A 24,132-nucleotide genomic window follows, 5' to 3' on the forward strand; every position below is an offset into this window, starting at 1 on the left:
CCCCCTCTTCTTCTCCTCCTCCTCTTCTTCCTCCTCCTCCTCTTCTCCTCCTCTTCCTTCCTTCCTCCTCTTCTTCCTCTCCTCCTCCTCCTTCTCCTCCTTTTTTTCCTCCTTCCTCTCTTCCTTCTTCTTCTTGTATTGGGGGTGGAACCCAGGAGCATTCTACCTCCGAGCTACACCCCCAGCCATAGTTTTTATTCTTTTGAAACAGGGTCTCACTGCGTTGCAAAGGGCCCGGCTAAGTAGTTGAGGCTCTCTGTGAACCACGATCCTCCTGTCTCGGCCTCCCAAATGCTGGGATTGCATGTATGCATCACCATGCCTGGCTGGCTTGTTGGCTTTCTTACATGGTGATTGCAATGTGAGGGTGTGGCTCGAACCCGACAGGTGGGCGGTCAGGGATTGGGGGAGTATCCCTGTAGTTGACAAATCTCAGCCACCCCTGGTGGCACACGTTACACTGAACTCCCGTGGCCTCTTCCAGGAGCCCTACGGTCACCTCCAGGCCAGCCCAAAGTGTCTCATCTCTGATCCCAACCCGAGGTTAGATACGCATCCACACTTACTGCATAAATGAGTGGGATAAAGAATTCTCTGAAAGCCGGGCGTGGTGGTACACACTTGTAACCCCAGTACTTGGGAGGCTGAGACAGGATTGTAGGTTCGCAGCCAGCCTCAGCTACTTAGTGAGGCCCTCTGCAACTTAGTGAGACCCTGTTTTAAAGTCAAGAATAAGCCGGGCATGGTGGTGCACGCTTATAATCCCAGCATTCAAGAGGCTGAGACTGGAGGATTGCGGTTCACAGACAACCTCAGCTACTTAGTGAGACCCTCTGCAACTCAGTGAGACCCTGTTTCAAAATAAAGAATAAAAAATAGAGCAGGGAGTGTAGCTTGGAGGTCGAATGCCCCTGGGTTTCATCCCCAGACCTGCAAAAAAAAAAAAAAAATCAAGAATAAAAATTAGGGCTGGGTGGGGGTGTAGCTCAGAGGTAGAATGTCCCTGAGTTCAATCTCCAATACCACACACACAAAAAATTGTCTGAGAATAATTTATTTTATAATGACATATATTTTTTGTGGAACTGTTAAGCCCTGGGGCATTCTACCTCCGAGCTACACCACTGCCCCATTTTTATTCTTGACTTTGAAACAGGGTCTTACTAAGTTGCTAAGGCTGGCTTAGAACCTGCGATCCTCTTGTCCTAGCATCTGAAGCACTAGGAATTCAAGCATGCGCCAACACTCCCAGCATGATATTTCTTAAGAGCTTTTTTTTTTTTTTCCACCACAAGTCAATCAGCAAACAGCAGACTTTGGGTGCACTCCTGCTCAGGTGCCTGGCTCTGTGCCCAGCCAGGGGAAGATGTCAGGACAGTGGAGGCAGTAGGGAAAGCAGCATGAACTCTTTGCAGACAGGGCCAGGCCAGACCTCGCCAGACAACCCTGAGTTCTGAGACCAAGTAGAGTGTAGCCTGGGACAGAGGAGGAGCTCCACGAGGATCTGATGGATGGATGGATGGATGGATGGATGGACGGACAGATGGACGGACCCAAAGCCTCAGGGCCTGGTTCTGCAGAGGGTACTCTCCGCAGAGCTGTCTGTTCCTTGGTGCTCCAAGGCTCTGGGGTCCTGGTCCACTTGGACTTCCCACCACCCTGTCAAGCCTTAGGGGAATCACCAGCCAAGACCCTCACCTCACAGATAGCCGGGTATGGCAGCCCCCTCCCACTAACCATCCTCTGGGCTCGGGACAGGTGGGATGACGGGAGTGCCGGGGGTGAGATGCCGCATCCTGAAGGATGCCCGGGGTGGTTCCCATGGGTCAGGAGCTTCCTGGCAGGTGCAGCCACTCCCAGGCCTACTTCCTGTGTGTAGCTCCTGATGTGCATGAGGTTTGGGGTCTCTGATGCACAGAGATGGGGATATGAGAAGTAGGTTAGGATTGGAATTCTGTGCCGGTCTGCACTCTTATTAGGGAGACCCAGCCAGTAATCTCCAAGCCCGAGGATCTCAAATCCCAATAGTCCTGACTTCACCTGCTTGTCCCAGAACACACCCCCCTCCCCACACATAGTCCAGGCCTTCAGCGAGGGGACGTCTGGGCGAATTGGCAAAGCCAGCTTTTGGCTGGACACCTGTGCATTCAGACCTGCATTCCAAGATCGCTGCCTTCTGTGCGCGCAGAGCCGGGAACAATGACGTCTTAGTTTTCAGACCCTGGAGGAAGCCAATCCGATTGGAACCTGTTGGGGCCAGGAAAGGGCTTAAGGACCGATGGCCATTGGGGGAGCAGGCAGACCCGGCAGAGTGGGCTGCTGGGAGACAAGACCCTGCTAAGTGTCTGGGACCCTGCCCCTCCCTGCCCTCGTGGCCCACCTGCGCAAAGGGGGATCCACGGGCACCCAGCAGATCCTGGCCCTGCTGCGAAACCCCATTTTCCCTTGCAGTGTGTAGACTTGTTGGGGCTTAAGTGCTTCCATGCGGCTCTGCCCGCCTGGCCACCCCAGCCCGAGTGACAGACTTTTCCGGGCATTGACCTCTGATCCCACCAAATAGAAGAACCAATGGCCTGTGAGGTCAACCAGAGACTGGGCAGCAAAGTCAGCCAGAGGTCACACAGCCAGGCCAGTCAGGGCTGAGAAAGCAGCGAAGTCGGATGTGGTCAGCTGTGAGATTGGACAGGGAGGTTGGCCGGAGGCTGGCCGGTGATGTCCCCAGGCCAATGAGAGTCAGGTAGTTAGGGGCACAGAGAAGGGCGCACAGCTGGGGCCCATCCAGGTCTGCAGTGACCCCTCGACTTGGACGAGGCAGTGCCTCTGGCCTCTCTATTCTGCTTCTGGGGCTGCGTGAAGCCACATCAACCACAGGACCCTGTTAGTGACCATAGGACTTCATGTTAATCCAGACAAAGACATGGGCTTTGGCAGTGATGGCGACTAGGCCTTCCAGCAGGTGGGCGGGATGTGTTCAGCCTGGCTCTGTTGGGGACAGGCGGGCCTGCCCTTGAAGAGCCTCCATCTGTCCTGGCCTTCCTGCCACAGGCCAGGTTGAAGGGCGTGAACTCTGTGTCTTCCTCTGCTTTTAATTCTCCTGAACTCTCAGAGACACGTCTGGGTCTTAGCTTCCTGCACATACTCTGTGGCCCCAGCTAAAAGCGGGAAGACCCAGGGGAGAGGTGGTGGTGGACCACCGCACATCTGGGCTGCGTCTTTTCTTTGTGCTGAGAGAGGCTGGCGAAGTCATGTCCCTGGGCTCACAGGAGAGGCATGCAGCCCCCACGAGCCGCCCTGCTGGTTCAGACCCATTCCTAAGCCGTTTGTCCCAGGCACGCTCGAGCTAACTGGTCTTGCTCTGACACTCTTCAGTGGGCGTCGGAGTCACGCCCAGGCTCGCAGGCTATAGGATTTACACTCTGGCTAGAGGACAGCTCCTGGCGACAATCAGGGTGTCACAGAACCAGTGCTCTTGGCTGCCAAGAGTCTGAGAAGGACTTAGAGTCCTTCTCAGGACTCACCTCTGGAAGAGCCACCTCTGGAAGGTGTCCAGGACCTGGGGTGTCTTAGGGACTCCTGTCCCCACACACTGGGCCCTGGGTTACCTCAAACCCCACCCAGAGCTGGAAGACACGGTGGCTGTAGCACTGAGGGGTCGGGCGCAGGATACATGACCTGTGGCCTTCTGTATTTGGAGTATTGAGGATTGAACCCAGGGAGGGGCATTCTACCTCCAAGCCCAACACCTTTTTATTTTATTTGTTTGTTATAATTTATTTATTTATTTATTTATTTTTGTAGTATTAGAAGGTGAACCCAGGGATATTCTACCTCTGAGCTAGAATTCTCTATTTTGAAACAGAGTCTCACTAAGTTGTAGACGGCCTCTCTAAGTAGCCAAGGCTGACTGCGAACCCACAATCCTCCTGTCTCGGCCTCCCAGTACATGGGGTTACAAGTGTGCGCCACTACACCAAGCTCCCCACTATTATTTTGAAACAAGGCCTCACTAAGTTGTTGAGGCTGGCCACAAACCTGCAGTTCTCCTGTGTCAGCGTCCCCAGAACTGGGAATTATAGGTGTGCACCATCATACCCAGCTAAATATTCCATTTTTCCCCAGTATTATTTTAGTTATTCTGGGTCTGTTATAAACCAGCATTGGATTTTAGAATCAGCTTGTCAGTTTCTGCTTGGGCACCATCACCCTGCTGAGGGTGCCGGGTGCCACGTCGCCTCCAGACTTAAAAGTTCTCTCTGAGTCAGGCGTAGTGGTGCACGCCTGTAATCCTAGTACTTGGGAGGCTGAGACAAGACAATCACAGGTTCGAGGTCAGCCTCAGCAATTTAGTGAGGATCTCATCAACTTAGTGAGACCCTGTTTCAAAACTAAAAATTAAATAGGGCTAGGAGTGTACCTCGGAGGTAGAATGCCTCTGGGTCCAATCCCCAATACCCCCCCAAAAAAAGTTCTCTCTATATTTCAAAGTCCCGGGTACTGGGGATTGATCCCAGGGGCATTTATACTCTGAGCTACACCCCCAGCCTTACTTTTTATTCATTATTTTAAAACAGGTCCCACTAAGTTGCAAAGGGTTCACTTAGTAACTGAGGCTGGCCACGAATCTGCGATTCTCCTATCTCAACCTCCCAAGTACTCAGATTACAGGAGTGTGCCGCCATACCTGGCCCAAGGTTTCCTTTATTAGTAAGACTTTTATCTCCCATTGTTAACTCTGAACACCTGAGAATCACAGAAGTGCCCTTATACAAAAAAAAAAAAAAAAATTGCAACCTCTGTCAGTCTCAGCAATGACTATTTTGTAAAGGTTGGAAGCAAGAGTGCCTCGGAAGGGGCCAGTCCTTTAGGGTTAGGGGAGCCATTCACGGCGCGTCCCTCTGTGGCCAAGAGGCCTTCCAACCTCCTCTTGAAAGATGGTGGAGCCGGGCATGGTGGCGCACGCTTGTAATCCCAGCATTTGGGAGCTGAGACAGGAAGATCCGTGTTCGTGGACAGCCTCTAACACTTAGTGAGACCCTCCTCAACTTAGTGAGACCCTGTTTCGAAATAAAGAATAAAAATAGGGCAGGGGGTGTAGCTCTAAGGTCAAATGTTACTGGGTTCCATCCCCAGACCCACCAAAAAAAAAGGTGGGTCCTTTTTCAGTGGGTGAAAGGGGGAGACCCAGAGACGGGTGCTCCCCACGGGTCAGGATGAACAATGTCCAGCGGCCTTCCCGGGCCAGCTGGGGCCCCGTTTTGCTTGGGTCTGAAAGAGATTTTTGTTTTCTGGTGAGAACAGCCCTAGCCTGGCCGGACCCTGAGCCTACAGCAGTACAAACCCTTTCATGTGAGGGCAGCAGCGAAGTGGAGTGATTGGGTCCCTCCCCTGCGCTCCTCCCGGGAGGCGGCCATTTGCATATTCCCCCATTCATCTGGCCTTGAAAAGGAGGTCCGAGTTCCCAGCGCTCTGCCCAGCTGAGGCTGCGCGAGCTGGAGCCTGGGTTAACCCTGTGTGGGCACTCTCGAGCGTCCCGGGGACTTGGCAGCCCCTGGCTGTGCTGTGCCCCCTGACCTCCGGAGGCTGCTGGTTCCTGTTGACTGGCCAGCGCTGCCTCTTGCTGGACCGGGCGTGGGGGGCCTCAGGTTTATTTCTTCCTGTGGCAATTTTGTCAGGGTAGGAGGCAGCCAGATAATTGAGCTATTTGATGAATTAGCCAGAAAATTTAGGTCTTTTAAAAAAACCAGATTGACCAGAAATGTTCCCTTAAGCAAAGGCAGACCTGCCTTCTTGCTCCTTGTGTTGGTAAACATTGGGACCAGGAGTGCTCAGCTGGACAGCAGGAGCAGATTTATTTGGAGATAAATCTGGGAGGAGGCACCTGAATGGGAGGGTCCACAGAGTCAGGGCCCCTGTCTTACAGACTAGGGGCTTTTAATGGGGCGTTAGGAGGAGGGGTAGTTACACAGTCATAACCGTGGCCTTTTCCCATTGGTGGTCTTGCCAGGGGGCTGGGCAGGTAGGTTTATGGGCTGGGGGAGGGGGATGGTTAGGGCCACTTTTCCCGCTACTTCTGGAGGTCTTTGTTCTCCTCCTCCTCCCTCCAGGACTCACAGCCAGACATCAGAGTGCCCACACATTGTCACACGCACACGCACATGCACACACACACACACACACGCCATGACAGTGGGATGGCAGGGGAAGGCGCCGTGCAGGCACCTGGCTACAGCACTCGTCCCTTGGCAGGGAGAGCCACGCACTTGCCCGGGGCACATTAGCCCCTGCCCCCAGGGTGCTCCATCAGGTGAGTCAGATGGTGGGCTGTGTCTTGGGAGACTGAGCCATGTGGACAGTACCAGTTATAATCTTTTGCCTTCTGCAGCTAAGTACCACCCTGCCAGCTTCAGGCCTCTGCTCGGTGCAGCCAGGCCTGGGCCTCCGCCCTCCATGGAGCCGGGGCTCGTGCCAGGAGTGCCCGTAGCTTACCAGCTTGCTGCAATACTCTGTCCTAACCGGGCTGCCTCCCCTGTCCCGCCCACCGCCTCTGTGTCCTTGGCTCCCTGTCTGTCTGTCGTTAGTATGGTTCTCCCTACGCAGGTGTCCCCAGCAGACCAGCCGTGCTCCTGAAAGAAAAAGTAGATGCCAAGTAATGCCATTCCAAGTAATACCAGTACTTGGAATCTGAGACAGGAGGATTGCAGGTTCCCGGCCTGCCTCAGCTACTTAGTGAGGCCCTCCACAACTCAGTGAGACCCTGTTTCAAAATAAAGAATATAAGGGGCGTGGTGGCACAGGTTTGTAATCCCAGCATTCAGGGGCTGAGACAGGAGGATCTCAGTTTGAAGACAGCCTCAGCTACTTAGTGAGGCCCTTTGAAACCCAGTGAGACCCTGTTTCAAAATAAAGAATAAAATATAGGGCTGGGAGTATAACTCAGAGGTAGAATGCCCCTGGGTTCCACTCTCGGTACCGAAAAACAAAACTAAAGAATATAAAATAGGTCTAGGGGTGCAGCTTGGAGGTAGAATGCCCTTGGGTTCAATCCCCAGTATGCAAGAAAAAAAAAATAAGAATACACAGGTCAGGGGTTGTAGCTTGGAGGTAGAGTGCCCCTGAGTTCAGTCTCCAGTACTCCTCCCCAAAAAACCCTAAAAACTAAATTAAAAATCAGACAAGCAAATCCCTCTGTTGCTCCCCCCACGTCAGTAACCCCAACCCTATCTAGCCAAACCCTCACCCCCTCAAGGAGTTCCATCCTAGCTAGAGGAGGGAAAACGTCATGGTGCAGCCCCTGGACTTGGCTTCCCATGCCGGGCCTGGCCAGAGGTGTGCCTCTGCCCGCGTGCTGATCCTGGCCCCGGCCTGCATCCCCGGCTTGTGCCCGCTGCCCCGGGGCTAGTACGGAATGCAGGACAGTGACCGCTGGTTTAAGCAGGGCCCTCGGTTCTGCTCACTGGCCCCTGGAAACATGCCCACGGACTTCACTGCCGCGCCTGAGGCTCCGTGGATCCTCTGCTCGGAGTTCTGCTGCGCCCAGTTCACGGCGAGTTCAGCCTTTATCTCGGGGTCTGTAGACACTGTTTCTGTTCCTGCCCCTTGTCAAGGTTACTCATGCTTTTGAGTCCCCGAGTGTTTTGCTGGAGCTTGGGTGGCTTCCTGGTGCGTCCTGGTCCCCAGGGATGTGGGCCAGCGTCCCCAGCCGGGGTGCAGGGCGAGCCAGAGGCCGAGAGCATGGAGGCCAGGAGGCAAGCGAGGCTGCGGAAGGGTATGGCCGCAGAGGCGTGGGGTCACTGGGACAGGTGGCTCTGTGAGCCGGCCTGTCTCCGCAAGCCTCACTTGGGCTTTCCTGTACTGGAGGCTGCGTCCACCTTCTGAGCTATAATCGGGCTCCTCGGGGAGGGAGGCCCGGCGCGTAGCTCGGCAACCCAGTGTCGTGGGGGACGCAGGGCGGGTCTCCCCTGAGACTCCCGGGTCTTGGACGCCCTTAGCCCCAACCGCTGCCCCAGTCGTCTCTGGCTGTTGTGAATGTAATTAAAACCCAAGAGGAAAATGGAGAGACAGCCACTCTCTCCCAACAAAGGAACCTGAATCCACGTGTGGTTGGGGGGAATTATTGGGCAGTATATGTTCTGCTGTGTGTCTGTCTGTCTGTCTGCCTCTCTGCAGGTCAGGATGCCACAGGTCTGTGCATTTCTTTTTTTCTTTTCTTTTTCTTTTTCCTTTCATACTACTGATGGAACCCAGAGGCTCTCTACTTCTGAGCTACACACCCAGCCCCCCCAACCTTTTTGGGGGTACCAGGGATTGAGCCCAGGGACATTCTACCTCCAAATTACACCTCTACTTGTTTTTATTTATTTTATTATTTAAATTAATTTTACCTATTTCTTTTTTTTTTTTTTGATACTGGGGTGGAACCCAGGGCCATTCAACCTCCGAGCTACACCCCCTGTCCTATCTTTTATTCTTTATTTTGAAACAGGGTCTCACTGAGTTGCGGAGGGCCTCACTAAGTAGCTGAGGCTGGCCGTGAACCGCGATCCTCCTGTCTCAGCCTCCCGAGTGCTGGGATGACAAGCTGTGCCCACCGCGCCCGGCTTACCTGTTTCTTTTTCTCATCGTATTTTTCATTGGTGCACTGTGGTCAGACATCTTAGTGGGTACAGGATGATGGAGGCACACATGCTCCCATCACTCATGCAGCTCTGCCCACTTCCCACCCCTTCCCTCCCTTAATATTTGTTCTGGAGATGGGATCTCGGTAGGTTGCTGAGCTTGTCCTCAAACCTGCAGTCCTCCTGTCTCAGCCTCCAACATCCCCAGGTCTTTTTATTAATTAATTAATTTATTTATTTATTTAGTGGTACTGGGGGTGAACCCAGGGGCTTTCTACCTCCGGGCTATACTCCCAGACCTATTTTATACTTTATTTAGAAACAGGGTCTCACTAAGTTGCTGAGAGCCTCACTAAGTAGCTGAGGCTGGCTTTGAACCGGTGCGATCCTCCTGTCTCAGCCTCCCAAGCGCGGGGATGACAAGCGGGCGCTACCACGCCCGGTTTATTTTTTTATTCTGAAACAGGGTTGCTAAGTTGCTGACGGTCTTGCTGAATTGCTGAGGCTGGCCTCAAACCTGGATCCTCCTGTCTCAGCTTCCCAAGAATTAGGATTACAGGCACATGCCACCAGCACACTCAGCTGAGATCTGGGTATTTCTCGACCTGGCCATCGGGCCACAGCTTCCTGGGGAAGAGCTGCCCGCACAGGCCCCTGCCTGGCTTTCCACTGACCCAGAGTTGGTTGTGACCACTGGATTTTCTTGCCCCTGAAGCTTCTCTGAGAAGCATTAAAGGAAGTTTTTGTCTCATTTAAAGACGACTCTGAAGATGTGTGGAGAAAGTAGGGGCCCTGCCGAGAAGTCAGGAGAGGGCTTTGCGGGCCGCAGGTGGGTCCGCAGCTATCTGTGAGTGTCATCAGAGTGGACCGGGGCATGCTGGGGCCAGGTTCTGGGTGTGCGCGGCTGATGAAGCTGTCCTGGCTGTATGCAGAGGGAGCGCGAAGGGGCATGCCAGCCCCGAAGCAGCTGTTGTGAGCCTGTGGGCTCTCCATATGCCAGGCCGCTCTCAAGAGGCCCTTGGAGAGCTGGGCAAGGGCTGGGATATTCATGCTTCAGGGAGGTGGAGCGGATCTGGTGGGCCGGGGCCCAGTTGGGCGGGACTGGGAAGTCCCCAGGTCGCCGAGGGTTGATGGTGAGCGGCCTGCATTTGTCTGCGGGCCAGCAGTTGCAGTCGCCCAGCGTGCCCAGCCGGCTACATGTTAGCCAGGGCCATAGGTTGGAGTGAAAAGGCTTTGCAAGGAGCCGAGCCTTCTCCGCAGCCTGGGAAGAGTGAGGCTCGGGTGCCGCAGGAGTTCTGAGCCCAGCCTTGGTTCCCACAGGAGAGGGTGTGGATTGTGGCTCGTCATCACTGAGCTGGCCAGGAAGCGGCACCTCTCGTGTGTTGCCTGACATCTTGGGACAGGAGACAGCCACCATCCTCCACCTTCTGGCCCTGATCCTGGGCCTGGAACAGCCCCATCCCCCAGGGAGAGCATCTCTGAGCAATGAGTCTGAAACCATGCCCACCTCCCCAGGTAGATGGGCTGTGGCCTTGAGGAGGTAGGAAGTAGGGGCTGTGCTTGGGGGGCTCTGGGGCACGGTGGCCTTGGGGAGATGGCGCAGCAGCATGGGGCACCCCAGCCCTCATTCCACCCTCTTCCCTACCACCCCACCGCTCATGCTTGTGGCAGGTTCTCAGCCCTTGGGTGAAGCTCCTGGCCCCTACTCAGCATCTCCAACGGATACGTGAGGAGGCTTTGGCCTTTAAGAAATCCTCCTTGAAGGAGTGCGCTTCGTGGCCAGCCTCGGCTATTTAGTGAGGCCCTTTGCAACTCAGTGAGACCCTCTTTCAAAATAAGGAATAAAAAAAATAGGGCTGGGGGTGTAGCTCAGAGGTAGAATGCCCCTGGGTTCCATTCCCAGTACCGAAAGAAAGAAAGAAAGAAAGAAAGAAAGAAAGAAAGAAAGAAAGAAAGAAAGAGAATAGAATAGAAAAAGAAATCCTCCTTGGAGCTGGGCATGATGGCACATGCCTGTAGTTCTTCTACTTGGGAAGGAGAAACAGGAGGATGACAGGTTCCAGGCCAGGCTCAGCAACTTAGCAAGACCTTGTTTCAAAATCAAAAGGGCTGAGGGTATAGCTCAGAGGTAGAATGTCCCTGGGTTCAATCCCCAGTACACACACACACACACACACACACACACACACACACACACACACACTCCCCTTGGAAGACTGTCTCCAGGCTGAAGACAGGTGGGTGGGAGGTGTGTGTAGAATCTCCTGCAAGCTGGCAGACTGAGGGTTAAGACCGGGTGCTCTTTTCTGAGCAGATCAGAGCCAGCGCCTGCCCCGTGTGCAAAGAAAGGGGGGCCAGCAGCTCCTCACAGAGCAGCTCTGTGCCCTGGTCCCCGCCAGACCTGCTCCCACAGCCACCAGGGAGCCGCAGCCACCACTGGTAGCACCTCGGCGCCACTTCTCAGAGCCGAGGCCGTTGCCACCAGCTGCCCCGGGGGCGGGGCCTGCGCCGCTCGGCTTTGCTTAAGATGTGCTAGCCTCTGTTCCTGGGCCCCACAGGCCCTGTAAAGGGCGCTGGTTCTAGTGGGACCAGCGCAGACACCTCAGTGCCAGGAACCCGCCGTGAAGGTAGGGTGTGGACGCATCTGCTCCTGCACGCCGTCTTCGAGCCCCTTTGGCTGGCGAAGCTGGGAGTGACGGCTTCAGCTAACTACTGTCTTCTGAGCACTGCCCTTACTATGCACCTGGCATTGCGCACTCTGTCCACGAGCTTCTCTGAGAGAAGGACAGAGGGGCCCAGTGACCTCCCCAAGGCCACACAGCTATCAAGAGTCTGAGTCAGGATCTGAGCCAGGTCAGTTCAGAACCAGGATTCCTACCTGGGCCTTTTCCAAGCTTGTCTTCTGGGGTCCTGGGAGAGGCTGTGGTTTTCTTTGGGGAGCACTTTGCAGGGAGGTCCTTTGACGTGGTGGCTTGTGCTTCCCGACTGTCTCTGAAGTCCTCGGGGACGCGCAGCGGTGGGCGCAGAGGGAAGCTGGGCGCCTCTTAGGCTGGCAAAACCGTGAGTGTGCAGAGGGCCTCGGTGCCTGGATTTTGGTCCTGAGACAGTGGGGAACCAGGAGATGTTTCTGAGCTGTGGTGTGACGTGATCACATCTGTGTGTCAGGGGAGAGCCTTGGTATCAGTTCAAGCAGAGATGGGAGCAGGAAGACCTAAACAGCTGCTGGCGTGAGCACCGGGCTGCCCCAGACCCGGGGCGGGCGCGGTGGAGAGGCGGGCTCAGGTCTGCGAGGCGTTTCAGAAGCAGCAGCCTAGGGTGCTGCGGTAAGAGGCTGTGCCGGTTGAAGACCCCTGGAGCCACGCCACTGCCCCAGGCCGTTGCTGCAGGGACTGCGCCTCAGGTCCTGTCGGCCACCACGCCACTCTCCCTTCTTTTCTCTGCAATCCCAGTCACAAGAGCGGTGGCTCCCCAGCCCCCTCCACGTGCCCCGAGTCAGCAGAGGACACGGTGACCAGAGGAGGTCCCCGGGCCTCTGGCTTTGCCCCTGCTTAGTATTCTGGAAGGATCTGTGCCTGAGAAAAGCGGGACTTTTCAGGAGGGTAGGAGGAGACGAGCCTCTGCCGGGGCCTGGGTCGTCCTGCCAGGTAAATATTTACAGACACAGCTGCTCACTTGGCAACACCAGCACCACATCCCCCGGGGAGCTGTCTGCACCCCCTCCCCACGCAGCTGCTGCAACCCAGAGAACCCTCTGGGGCACGGGAGGCAGCCATGGCCAGAACCCCAGGGACCACCAAGCCGCACCCCAGGTCGACAGAGGGGAGCAGAGGAAGCCGAGGCGTGGTGAAGTAGAGAGGGGAGGCCAGACCCCCCCCCCCAGACCTCGTCTGTACGCTCCGGCATGCCAAGGGCTCGGTGGCGGGCACTGGCTGGGAGGCCAGTGTCCTCAGAGGACCTGGACACGTGCAGCTCTGCCCCGAAGCGGCTCCCAGATCTGAAGGGGAGCTCAGGATAAAAGCAAGCGGTCTGGCTGTCGAAAAGGTTAGGTGTCCTCTGGTCGCTGCCCAGCTGCTGCAGAGGCCCCTTACTGGTGGGCACCTCTCCTAGAAGGAGCAGACAGCCAAGTCCTCCGCCCACTGGCCACCATTACACCAGGTGGAGGGCAAGGGCCCGGCCAGGAGAAGATGGCGAGTTGTTGGTGGGGGGCCGAAAGGAGCTCGCCCCGGCGTGAGCAAGGCGGGTGATCTGTGACTGACCCCACAGGCTGGCCTGAGCTCTCCTGAGAGGCTGCAGCCGCTTCACTGGGGGTTTAGCACAGGTGCGGGGAAGAGGATGCATTGTGGGAGTGGGTGCGGTGTTTGCAGGGGGTGGGGTGGCCACACTGACACAGGGGTGGTTGGGGGCTCAGCAATGTGTTTATCTGAGCCCTTTTTATTTTTATTATTTATTTATTTATTTATTTTGCAGTACTGGGGATGGAACCCAGGGACATTCTACCTCTGAGCTACACCCCCAGTCCTAATATTTTATTCTTTATTTTTAAAAGAGGGTCTCAGTGAGTTGCAGAGGGCCTCACTGAGTAGCTAAGGCTGTCCGTGAACTGCAATCCTCCTGTCTCGGCCTCCCAAATGCTGGGATTACATGCGTGCGCCACCACACCCAGCTAGGCCTAGGTTTTCTAAGTAGAGTCATTTAGCTGATAGGCCCGGCGGTGCTGTGGTCTTCCCAATGTCAGCACAGGGAAGCCAAGAGCTTTGCTTTGCTGACCTAGAGCCTTAACCTGACCCTTTTGACAGGAGAGGGTCCTTGCTGTGTGATGTCCCTGCAACTGACACAGCTTAAGAAGGCTGCCAGCCGGGCCTGGTGGCGCACACTTGTAATCCCAGCATTGGGAGGCCGAGACAGGAGGATCAAGGTTCGAGGACAGCCTCAGCTACTTAGTGCGGCCCTTCACAACTCAGTGAGACCCTGTTTCAAAATAAAGAATAAAAATAAATAGCGCTGGGGGTGTAGCCCCTGATTCCATCCCCAGTACCACAAAAGGAGAAGAAGAAGGAGGGAGGGAGGAGGGGGAGGAGGAAGAGAAGAAGAAGAAGGGTTCAGAAGAAGATGACGATAACTACCAATAAAGACCCGACTTGGGGCTCTGGGGCTCGGGGAGGTTGTTCTGCCTGGCTGGGGCTAGTTTTCGCTGTTCCCCAGCACTCGAGCCTGTGGGTGCTTGGTGAGTGTTCTCAGGACTCAGTCATCTACCGAGCAGAAACTTACCTGCTGCCGCCCTGTATCTGGACCAGCTTGGGCGCGGACTGCCTCTGGCCCCCCAGCAACCCCTTGGTCTGACGGGCATTACCTTCCAGTACTCTTTAGTGCTCTGACTGTGCCAGATGCAGCAGAAGGAACTTTACGTGTCAAAGTGGTGCTGTGAGCTTTACATGCCTAAGTGATACTTTTTTCTTGGTATTATGAAGAACCCAGGGGTATTTATTTATTTATTATTTATTTATTTATTTTTGGTGGTGCTGGGGTTCCTGGAAACCCTTCTACCTCCAGGCTACACTCCCAGACCTATTTTATATTTTTATTTGGAAACAGGGTCTCTTAAGCCAGCGCGGCTGGCTTCGAACCCTTGCGATCCTCCTGTCTCCGCCTCCCGAGCACCGGGATTACAAGCGTGCGCCACCACGCCCGGCCCTATTCTTAATTTTGAAACAGGGTCTCACTTATTTGTGGAGGGAGGCTGTCTGCAAACCTGAGATCCTCTCGTCCCAGCCTCCCGAGCACTGGGGTTACAGGTGTGCACCACCGTGCCCGGCTACTGTGTTCATTTTAAGGATGGAGAAGCGGATGTTCAGAGGAGTCGGAGAGGATCAGCTTCGCATAAGGAGAAGGAACTTGAACCCGGTGTCTCAGTGTGTCTGCCTGTCTGTCTGTCTGTCTGTCTGTCGTACACTCTCACTCTCCGCTCTCTCTCTCTGCAATGACTTTGCACATAACTGACCGTACTGCCCATGGAGTAATGTTACAGTTTAGCACAGATACCATTTATTGGAATCTCAGCAGATCTCTCCTCCCTCAAGGGTCAAGCAGTTGTCTGGCTCGTAGCCCGTGGCTGCAGAGAAGCCACTCTTGTTTTTTCTTGTTTCCCAAGAAAGGAAACCATGGCCACCTCAGCTGTCAAGGCTGAGGGTCCGTGAGGAAGGTGCTGGGGGTGGCGCGCGGCCCGCGGTCTCTGGGATGGTGGATCTTCAGGTGTGGTGAGCATGGCCAGTCCCTGTGTGCATCCAAAGCCTGCCTGCCCCCCCCCCCGGATGCCTGTGTGTCTACTAACACTGTTCACTTAGCGGCTTACAGAGGACACAGGAGCCCCAGGGACCTGACCCCTTGGGACCAAAATTTGTCACTAGTGGTTCCCATGGACACCGTCTCATCGCCCACCCTGGGCTATTCCTCACGTCTCCCTGAGAGGCCCACTGTATCTCCTTGGGCTCCAGTGGGGGACAGTGGCATCCTGGCCACCCTCTGTGATATCACAAGGGTCACTAGTTTTTTAACACCTGTCAGTCTTTTACTTTCCTTGTTCCTTGGCATTAGCTGACGGTACCAGGGAGGACAGTGCTGGGAAGTCAGGGGGCCAGCGGCGCCTCTTGGTACTCAGCTTGTGCTGCAGAGCCGGGGTACTTAAAGAGTTAGCTAGGTGATTTCCTTTGTGTCAAGAGGCCTGGAGGTACCTGTTGGGGCTGGTCTTCTGGAGCTAGGAGCTTAAAGGTGGAGCCTGCATCCCTCCACCCCACTCATCCGGGACATTGTGATGGGCACTTCCTGCTGCCCTTTCCAGGAGCAAAGATAACTGTATCAGTTGGCTTTTCATCACTGCGGCCAAAATACCTGACAAGAGCAGCTTAGAAGGGGAAAGATTTTATTTTGGATTGTGGTTTCAGAGATTCAGTCAGGGCCTCCAGCCTCAAGGCAACAGAAGCATCATGGTGGTGGGGCGGGGCGGGTCAAGGGAAAGTCACTCAGGTCCTGGCAGCTGGGATGCAGAGAGAGGGAGAGAGAGAGAGAGAGAGAGGAGAGAGGAGAGAGGGCGAGTGAGCGTGCGCACGTGCAGGAGATCCGGCAGATGTGCTCTTCAAGGCCATGCTCCCACTTCTGGCCCTTGCTGTATTGGAAACCTGCCTTTTACACATGAGCTTTGGGGGACATTCCAGATCCAAACCATTGCAACAAATAAGTGCTGCGTCCACGGTCGCACAGGAAGGGCGGTGCCACCGCTGCCCGGGGCCTGAGCCGTGGTGCTCAGTTGTCTGTCAGGTTTCAGAGGCGAGGGCTCTGGCCTCTCTCAGGGAAAGGCCCTCTCCAGGTGGCCAGATTCTAGGATGTGCTGTGTTGCACCAGGAGACGGTGCACCCCAAACGGCCCGGGCCTGGGCCGCCGTGATCCAGGACCCCACGCTAGCTTGCCAGTGGGGTCTCCACCCTCATCTGCCTCTTGTCTCCTACAGAGTTTTTCTTCTCAATTCTGGAGAAGATGCAGAGCCAGGAGATCCTGCGGGTCCTGCGGCTGCCCGAGCTGGGCGACTTAGGCCAGTTTTTACGCAGCCTCTCTGCCACCACCCTGGTGAGCATGGGCGCACTGGCTGCTATCCTTGTCTACTGGTTTACTCACCGGCCAAAGGCCTTGCAGCCACCGTGTGACCTCCTGATGCAGTCCGAAGAAGTGGAGGTGAGCGGGGACGGGGACAGAGGATGGGCATCTCAACGTGGGTCCGAGCCAAATTTGTGACTTGTCTGGCTTAAAATGGCCCCAAGAATCCCGGGGTTCCCTGGCAGCCAGTTTGCAGCAAGCAATCTTGGGCAGCGTCCCCTCCCAGTGGTCCTTCTGCCTTTCCCATGAGCTGTCCCTGGATAGAGACTGACCTTGCCCTGGGCCTCTGGTTGCCTGCTCCTCAGGCAGGGGTCCTTGGCTCATTGGGGCCTCCGCAGGCTAAGCAGATCTCGGTTCCCTCCCTTACTCTTCCTGTGCCCAGATACATGCATTTCAGGCTAAGCCTGGAAGGACTGGTGAGATTTATTGCTTCTTCATTTATTTATTTATGTATTTATTTACTTTCTGTATTGGGGGTTAAACCCAGGAGCATTCTACCTATGAGCTACACCCCCAGCCCTATTTTGTGTTCTCCCCACCCCCAGTACTGGGATTGAACTCAAGGCCATACTACCTCCAAGCTACACCCCCTGCCCTATTTTTTATTCTTTATTTTGAAACAGGGTCTCACAAAATAGCGAAGGGCCTCACTAAGTACCTGAGGCTGGCCATGAACTTGTGATCCTCCTGTCTCAGCCTCCCTATATTTTTATTCTTTATTTGGAAACAAGGTCTCACTAACTTGCAGAGGGCCTTGCTAAGTAGCTGAGGCTGGCCACGAACCTGCAATCCTCATGTCTCAGCCTCCCAAGTGCTGAGATCACAAGCGTGCACCACCATGCCTGGCTGAGATTGGCTTCTTGATTAAACTTAAAGAATGTATTTTACCCTTTTTTTAAAAAAAATTTATTATTTACTTATTTTTTTATTTTTATTTATTTATTTTTTTGCGGTGCTGGGCATGGAACCCAGGGGCATTCTACCTCTGAGCTCCACCCCAGCCCTATTTTTTTATTCTTTATTTTGAGACAGGGCCTCGCTGAGTTGCAAAAGGCCTCACTAAGTAGTAGACGGGCTGTCCACAAATCATGATCCTCCTGTCTCAGCCTCCCAAATGCTGGGATTACGAGCATGCGTCACCACACCCGACTGTATTTTGCCCTTTTAAAATTTACCTTTTGAACCAGGCATGGTGGCGTGTGATCCCAGTACTTGGGAGGCTGAGATAGGAGGACCCAGGTTCGAGGACAGCCTCACCTATTTAGTGAGGTCCTCTGCAACTTAGTGAGATCCTTTTCCAAAATAAAGAATAAAAAAAAAATCAGGCTGGGCGTCTAGCTCGGAGGTAAAATGCCCCTGGGTTCAATCCCTAGTACCACAAAAAATTAAAAATAAAAATAAAAAATTCACCTTTTTTTTTAAAGATATGCCCTGCGTGTTTTGAACAGATAGTAATTCGCAAGTTCACAAGAAATCAAAGGGCGTACACAAAGCATCGCCCTCCTCCCCAGGCAGCCTGTGCTAATGGCTCTGCCCGAGCCATAGGCACAGATACCGATGTGCCTCCCCCGGCTGTCGGATGATATCCCAATACACACGGCGCTGCATGCCTTGCCTGTGTTCACAACCTTGCGTCTTGGCGGCCACAGACATGGCAATGTTCTGCCTGGTGGGGCGGGCCCGGGCACCATGGGGCCTTGGATCCTAAGGGTGTTCTTCCTGAGACGAAGCCTGTGGTGGCTTTGGGACAGGGTGCTGGGCCCTGGGCAGTGGAGCGGGGCTGGGTGGTTGGCGGAGTGGCGGTGAATGGCCTTTGGTGACCAGCAGTCCTGGCTGGCAGCCTGGACACACCTTGATGAGCTGCGTGGTTCTTAGCAGTTTTTTGTGTTTTTTTATTTATTTGTTTGTTTGTTTTGGTGGTACTGGGGATGGAACCCTTCTACCTCCAGGCTACACTCCCTAGACCTGTTTCTTTCTCTCTTTCTTTCTTTCTTTCTTTCTTTCTTTCTTTTTTTTTTTTTTTTTTTTTTTTTTTTTTTTTTTGGTGGTACTGGGGTTCCTGGAAACCCTTCTACCTCCAGGCTGCACTCCCAGACCTATTTTTATATTTTATTTGGAAACAGGGTTCTCTTAAGCCAGCAGGGCTGGCTTCAAACCTGCGCGATCCTCCTGTCTCTGCCTCCCAAGCGCGGGGATTACAAGCGTGCCCACCACGTCCGGGATTTTTTTTTAACGTTACTGGGGGCAGAACCCAGGGGCATCTGATGCCACAGGATAGTTGGCTCTGGTAAATACTTTCCGTCCCACCTTATGGGCGTATATGAAGAGCTAGTACAAGTTCCAGGTGTTTCCTTGAGCTGGCCTGGTGACAGACTGCTACATGTTTGCCGTGTGTGACTGAAGCACAGTTACACTGCCCTGCGTCCATTCGTCCCGGTAGCGTCGAGGGCGTGCACGGGCTGTGTGCAGACTCTATGAACGTGCGCTGCAGGAAGCCTTCCCGCCTGCCTCAGCTGGCCTCTCTGCCTGTGTTTGGCTCATAGGACAGCGGTGGGGCCCGGCGATCTGTGATCGGGGGTGACTCTCAGCTGCTTACCCACTACTACGACGATGCCCGGACCATGTACCAGGTGTTCCGCCGTGGGCTCAGCATCTCAGGTGAGAAGGCCGCAGCAGGCATGGGCAGGTGCTATGGGCGTGGCGGGTGGGCAGGGCCAGGTTCAGCAGAGGCAAGCAATTCCTGGGCCGCCTCCACCAATCAGGGGAGTAACTGCATTGTGTGGCGAAGGGCTGGCTTTGCTTCAGCCCTTAGGGCTGCCTGGTTGCTAGAGCTCTGAACTTGAGCCTTTGAGATGTCTGGGTGCCTGAGGGCATGATGCCAAGGGGGGAGGTCACAGAGAGAGCCTGCCACCTTCTCCTATGGCCCCCGGGTGTCCCTGTCTTACTGAGTGTGTAGTGGGGACATGGTCATGACGGGGACTAGGCACTGCATCATGCAGTCCCTGTGTGGATAGCATGCTTGTGTGCTTTGGGCCCTCCTGGACATCCGCAGGCTAGCCAGAAGCTGGGGGAAGTCCACTTGACACCTGGATGCCCACTGCAGGGCATGTCCATCCAGGTGCCTGATGGACAGGGGCAGGTGGCATACCCACCTGCCCTTCTCCCTGGCACAAAGCCTGCTTGTCTCTCTGCAGGGAATGGCCCCTGCCTCGGCTTCAGGAAGCCCAAGCAGCCTTACCAGTGGCTCTCCTACCAGGAGGTGAGTGACAGAGCACAGGCCCACCCGTCCGCCCATGCGCGGGGAGGGGCTCGTGGCACCCTGCTGGCTTCCAGAGGGTCTATTTTTCCTTCTGACCTGCCATACCCTTGGTAGTAGCCTTGAGGGCCTTCCGCGTGGCTGGGTGGGGACTCGGGAAGGCCTGTGAGACCTGTAGGAATCCCACGGGGATCGCCCACGCTAGGAGGCCCTTGTTGACTCCTCTCTCCCACATCCGTGTGCAGGTGGCCAACAGGGCTGAGTTCCTGGGATCAGGCCTTCTCCAGCACAACTGCAAAGCATGCACAGACCAGTTTATTGGTGTTTTTGCACAAAATCGACCGGAGGTGAGCACCTGCCCCCATGGCTCTTGAGGTTCCAGCAGAGTAGGAGTCGGGAACAGGGAAGGGTTCTGCCCCCGCTGTTAATTGGGAGGCCCTGGGGCTATGGCTCATCAGGAGTGATACCCCAGAAATGAATCTGGGGCTTCTCGGGTATGAGACCTAGGGGTTTCAGAATCAAGTGGGCACAGACTGTCAGCCCCGAGGATTCCTCGCGGCAGTCACAGGACCTAGAGTAGGGCCTTATTTGCCTGGCCTAAGGAGGTGCAGCCCCTTTCTCCTTCCCCCACCTGACTTATGTCTCCACAGTGGATCATTGCTGAGCTGGCCTGTTACACGTATTCCATGGTGGTGGTCCCGCTGTATGACACCCTGGGCCCCGGGGCTATCCACTACATCATCAACACAGGTGAGCGCCCCAGGCCCTCTGCTATTAGCAGTGACCTCAGCCTCTCAGGGTATGCGATTGTCTGACATCCATAGGAGGCACCTTGCTTCCTGAATCTCAGCTGTCCCTACTGGGCTTCACCCAGGATGCCAACAAGGAGCCGGCCCAGCCTCCACGTGGGCCACGACCCTCTAAGGTCCGTGGCAGCTTGGCCTAGTCGGTAGGGCAGAGCTGGGGTCTGAAGCAAAGGAGAGCCAGGAGCCGGCTACGGGACACTCCCTGGCCTTCTCCCTTGGTTCCAGCCAGGACCCACGGCCCAGGCCTTTGCACACAGCACACGGCTCCCGCAGCCAGCCTCCCGTATTCACTTAACCACAAGCTGTGACGCACACGGCCCGTGTACTGCTGCCCGGTGCGCGCACAGCCTGACTCCTCGATGGTCCCTGCAGCCGACATCAGCACTGTGATCGTGGATAAGCCTCAGAAAGCTGCGCTTCTGCTGGAGCACGTGGAAAGGAAGGAGACGCCGGGACTCAAGCTGGTCATCCTCATGGACCCCTTTGAGGACTCCCTGCAAGAGAGGGGGCGGAGCTGTGGGGTGCTCATCAAGTCCTTGCAAGCTGTGGAGGTGAGTGCCTGCGTCGGGCCGTCACTGGCGAGTCACAGAGCTGCGGGTCATCTGTCCCTCTCGTGCCCTGGGTGGTCGTTTGGGGGCACCAAGGTGCATCAGTGTTGAGACAGTCCAGGCTTTTCAAGGGCTGGTGGAGGAGTCCTGGGGTTGGTGCCTGTGGCCAGCACAGTTAATGGTGCCAGTACCAAGGAGCAGGAGAGGGTGCTAGTGGTGAAACACTCACAGCCTCTGGGGCATTCTGCCTCCTAGCTTGTGTCTTGTGAGTGCCTCAGGACTGTAGACAGGAACCTAAGGAGTCCTGGGTTCTAGCCAATCACTCCCAATCACTCCCAGCTGCCAGCAGAACTGATTTTTCTGGGCATGACATCCCCAGAGACATCCTGGCCTCCAGGACTTCAGGCCTGCTCTGTAGCTGTAGGACCCCCCCCCCAGGACACCTCCCCCCCAGGATCTCTTGGAGTTAGGCCCTTGGGCCCTCCAGCTCTCTGCACCTCCTCAGTGTACCCGACATGCCCGTGCACCCTGGCCCCTTTGCGACTTCAGCAGCCACACCTGCCCTGGAAACCTGTATCTATGGCACAGCTCTGAATGTTTATCCAGAAGCCGGAGCCACCCAGGCTTTTTTTCCAGATGTGCCACGGACACCTCGGCCCAGCCTGCCCAAACCCGCTGCCCCAGGCATGTGCCTGGGCTCCCTGTCTGTAAAGTAGGGGGTGGGCCTAGGACCCCAGCCACCACTCCGACGTCCTGCCTCTCTCCCGGGAGTCTCAAGCTAGATGGATGTCTGGGGAGAGGCCCCCCAAGTAATACCTGCCACCGTGGTCCAGGTCTGGCTTGGTGCATGAGAAAAGGCCCAGAGTGCGGATTTTGTTTTGTTTTAATTGATGAGAACCTTTGAGCGTGTGAAAGCAGTCTCTTCTTCTTTCAGGACTGTGGCCGAGAGAATCTCCATGCTCCTGTGGTAAGCTAGTCCGCTGCAGGTCTGTGTAGTAAGGCGGCAGGGAGGGTCTGTCCTCACAGAGCACCGCCCTGTGCATGGGGCTCAGTAGAGAAGTCAGGCCACCCTGCCCTGCTAATCACGCAGCTAACTCCCGTGAGCCTTGGCTGCCTGCCCGGTGCCCAGGGCTCCTGTGGGAGGGCCTGGAGCAGGAGCCAGATGTTCGGGAGGGAGACACGGGGCAGCCAGTCCTGGCCACCGTTGGCTCTCTAGTAACTTTTTCTTGGGAAGTCTTTTTTTAACCCTTGGAATGGAGTGAGCTGTCTAGCACCTGCTCTCTTTGTTCATCTTGGCTCTTTTTGCTGCGTGCCATCCCTGCGTGGTCCTGCCCTGGGCCAGTCGCGGCGAGGAGAGCTGCCCCTGGGTGGACACGGCATGGGGTTAGGGCTTTCAGGAGGCCCGTCTCCTCCTACCTGCGACCTTCACCACCCCCGGTGAGCTTCCTCACACCCAGGCCTGAGCAGGGCACAGCCTTGCTTCCCCGGACCCTTCACAGGTTACCCTGGGTCTCTGCCCACGTCCCATGCGCCAGGCTCCGATCCCTCAGCACGCCCTGTGTCTTGCACCTCTGTGCCAGGGTCCAGAAAGTTCCTCGCCCAGAATCTCCCCCTCAGCTCACCTGGAGAACTCGTGCTCACCCTTCCATTTCGACTCGCACCAACTCCTCTGGGAAGCCAGCCTCTGTGGGCAGACGGGCTCCTCCCCAGACTCCAGGGCCAGGTGCCCAGTGCCAGGGCGAGGTCCTGAAGCACCGCAGTCTAGGCAATGGGGGGCTCAACCCCTGAGCCACACCCGTGACCCCCAGGCTGCCCAGGTGGAGGGAGGAGATGGGAAGGCCACACCCACTAGAGAGGTGAGGTCTCTGCGAGGCTTGCTCAGCTGCTGAGACTGTCCTTGAACCTACGACCCTCCCATGTCAGCCTCCTGAGTACTGGGATTCCAGATGTGTGCCAGCATGCCCGGTGATGTGAGGGTTTGGTTGAGACCCAGATGTGGCTGCTGCAGCCCACCCCCAGCTAGGAGAATTCAGCCCGGGCTAGGCCGGGGAGCGGCGGGGCCGGGCGGGAGGTTGGTGGGACAGATCCATGTCCACACACCGACTCCCCCTCCCTGGAGCTCGCCTGCCTGCCTTTCCAGCTGCAGCACACGGGCACGCGCACACGCCCAGCACGCACCCGCGGAGGCTAGGGTAGGGGATCCAGGCGTCTCAGACCCGGGGAAGCCGCACCTGGGCTCCCTGCCTCACACGCTTCCTCTTACCCTGCAGCCCCCGCGGCCTGAAGACCTCTCCATTGTGTGTTTCACGAGCGGCACGACAGGTAAGCCGAGGCCCAGGCAGATGGCTCCGGGAGCCTCTGGCACCCTCCGTCAGGGGCTGAGCTGCCCCAGGCCTGGCTCCAGGTGCAGCACAGGACAGGTGTCCAGATGCAGGTGGGAGGAGCAGGAGGCGGCCCTGGCACTTCCCAGAGCTGGCTCACGTGCTGGGGAAAGGACTTTTCTCATGGGCTCATTTCCTTTTTTTTTTTTTTTTTTTACTGGGGATTCAACCCAGGTGCATTCTACGTCCAAACTACTCTCCCAGTCTTTTTATTTAGTTATTTTTATTTTGAAACATGGTCTCTCTAGGTTACCGAGGGGCTCATTAAATTGCTGAGGCTGAACTCAGATCTGCGACCCTCGTTTTCTCAGCCTCCCAAGTACTGGGCTTACAGGGGCATGCCACCAGCCCGGCCTGGACCATTTGCTTCATGGGAACTGCTCTGGCCCCTCTGCTTCCCACCCGGCCTTTGTGTTAAGGGTTTTGGAAGGACTGCAGGGCGTGTGGCCTGAGTGCCTGAGTTTGAGGCCCTTTTCCGCCATTTTGCCGAAGTTCTATGTACCAGCCATCTCGCTTCTCTGCCATCATTGTGAACTTTTTGCCAGTGAGGAGGGCGGTTGCAAGTGCCCAGTAGGATGGCATGTGAATGCCTTGAGATGATGGGTAAGGCTTAGGAGAGGATGCAGCGGAAATGGCATTGCTGTACCCCATTTCATCTGAGGATGCAGGAAGTCATTGGCTTTGCCCCCAAAAGGCACAAAGTTTCCAGCCATCTTGCTCCTGACCCAGGACTGGCCCATTTTGAGGGTACCTCTTAATGGACTGTGAGCTGGGGCTCCCCACATCGTCCACAGATGCAGCTGCTAAGACTTTGTGCAGACCTTTGCCCGGCCCCACAAGCAGGATTATCCACACCAGTGGGTCAGAGCAGCGTGGCCGTGT

At 55.7% G+C, this 24,132-nt stretch overlaps 1 protein-coding gene across 1 annotated transcript in view; it reads left to right on the forward strand.

Moving 5' to 3' along the window:
• The window catches only part of ACSL6 (acyl-CoA synthetase long chain family member 6), a gene marked incomplete at both ends in the record, with an annotated part of 59,205 nt that overhangs the window by 4,454 nt on the left and 30,619 nt on the right, over positions 1–24,132 (forward strand). The window contains 8 exons of the mRNA XM_080699362.1: positions 16,117–16,337; positions 18,803–18,917; positions 19,454–19,518; positions 19,761–19,862; positions 20,166–20,265; positions 20,694–20,872; positions 21,804–21,836; positions 23,140–23,191. Coding sequence (XP_080555488.1) covers positions 16,117–16,337; positions 18,803–18,917; positions 19,454–19,518; positions 19,761–19,862; positions 20,166–20,265; positions 20,694–20,872; positions 21,804–21,836; positions 23,140–23,191 — 867 coding nt within the window. The remainder of the gene's footprint in view (positions 1–16,116; positions 16,338–18,802; positions 18,918–19,453; positions 19,519–19,760; positions 19,863–20,165; positions 20,266–20,693; positions 20,873–21,803; positions 21,837–23,139; positions 23,192–24,132) is intronic.

Source organism: Muscardinus avellanarius (assembly GCF_963383645.1).
Source record: "Muscardinus avellanarius genome assembly, chromosome: 7".
Lineage (NCBI taxonomy): Eukaryota > Metazoa > Chordata > Mammalia > Rodentia > Gliridae > Muscardinus > Muscardinus avellanarius.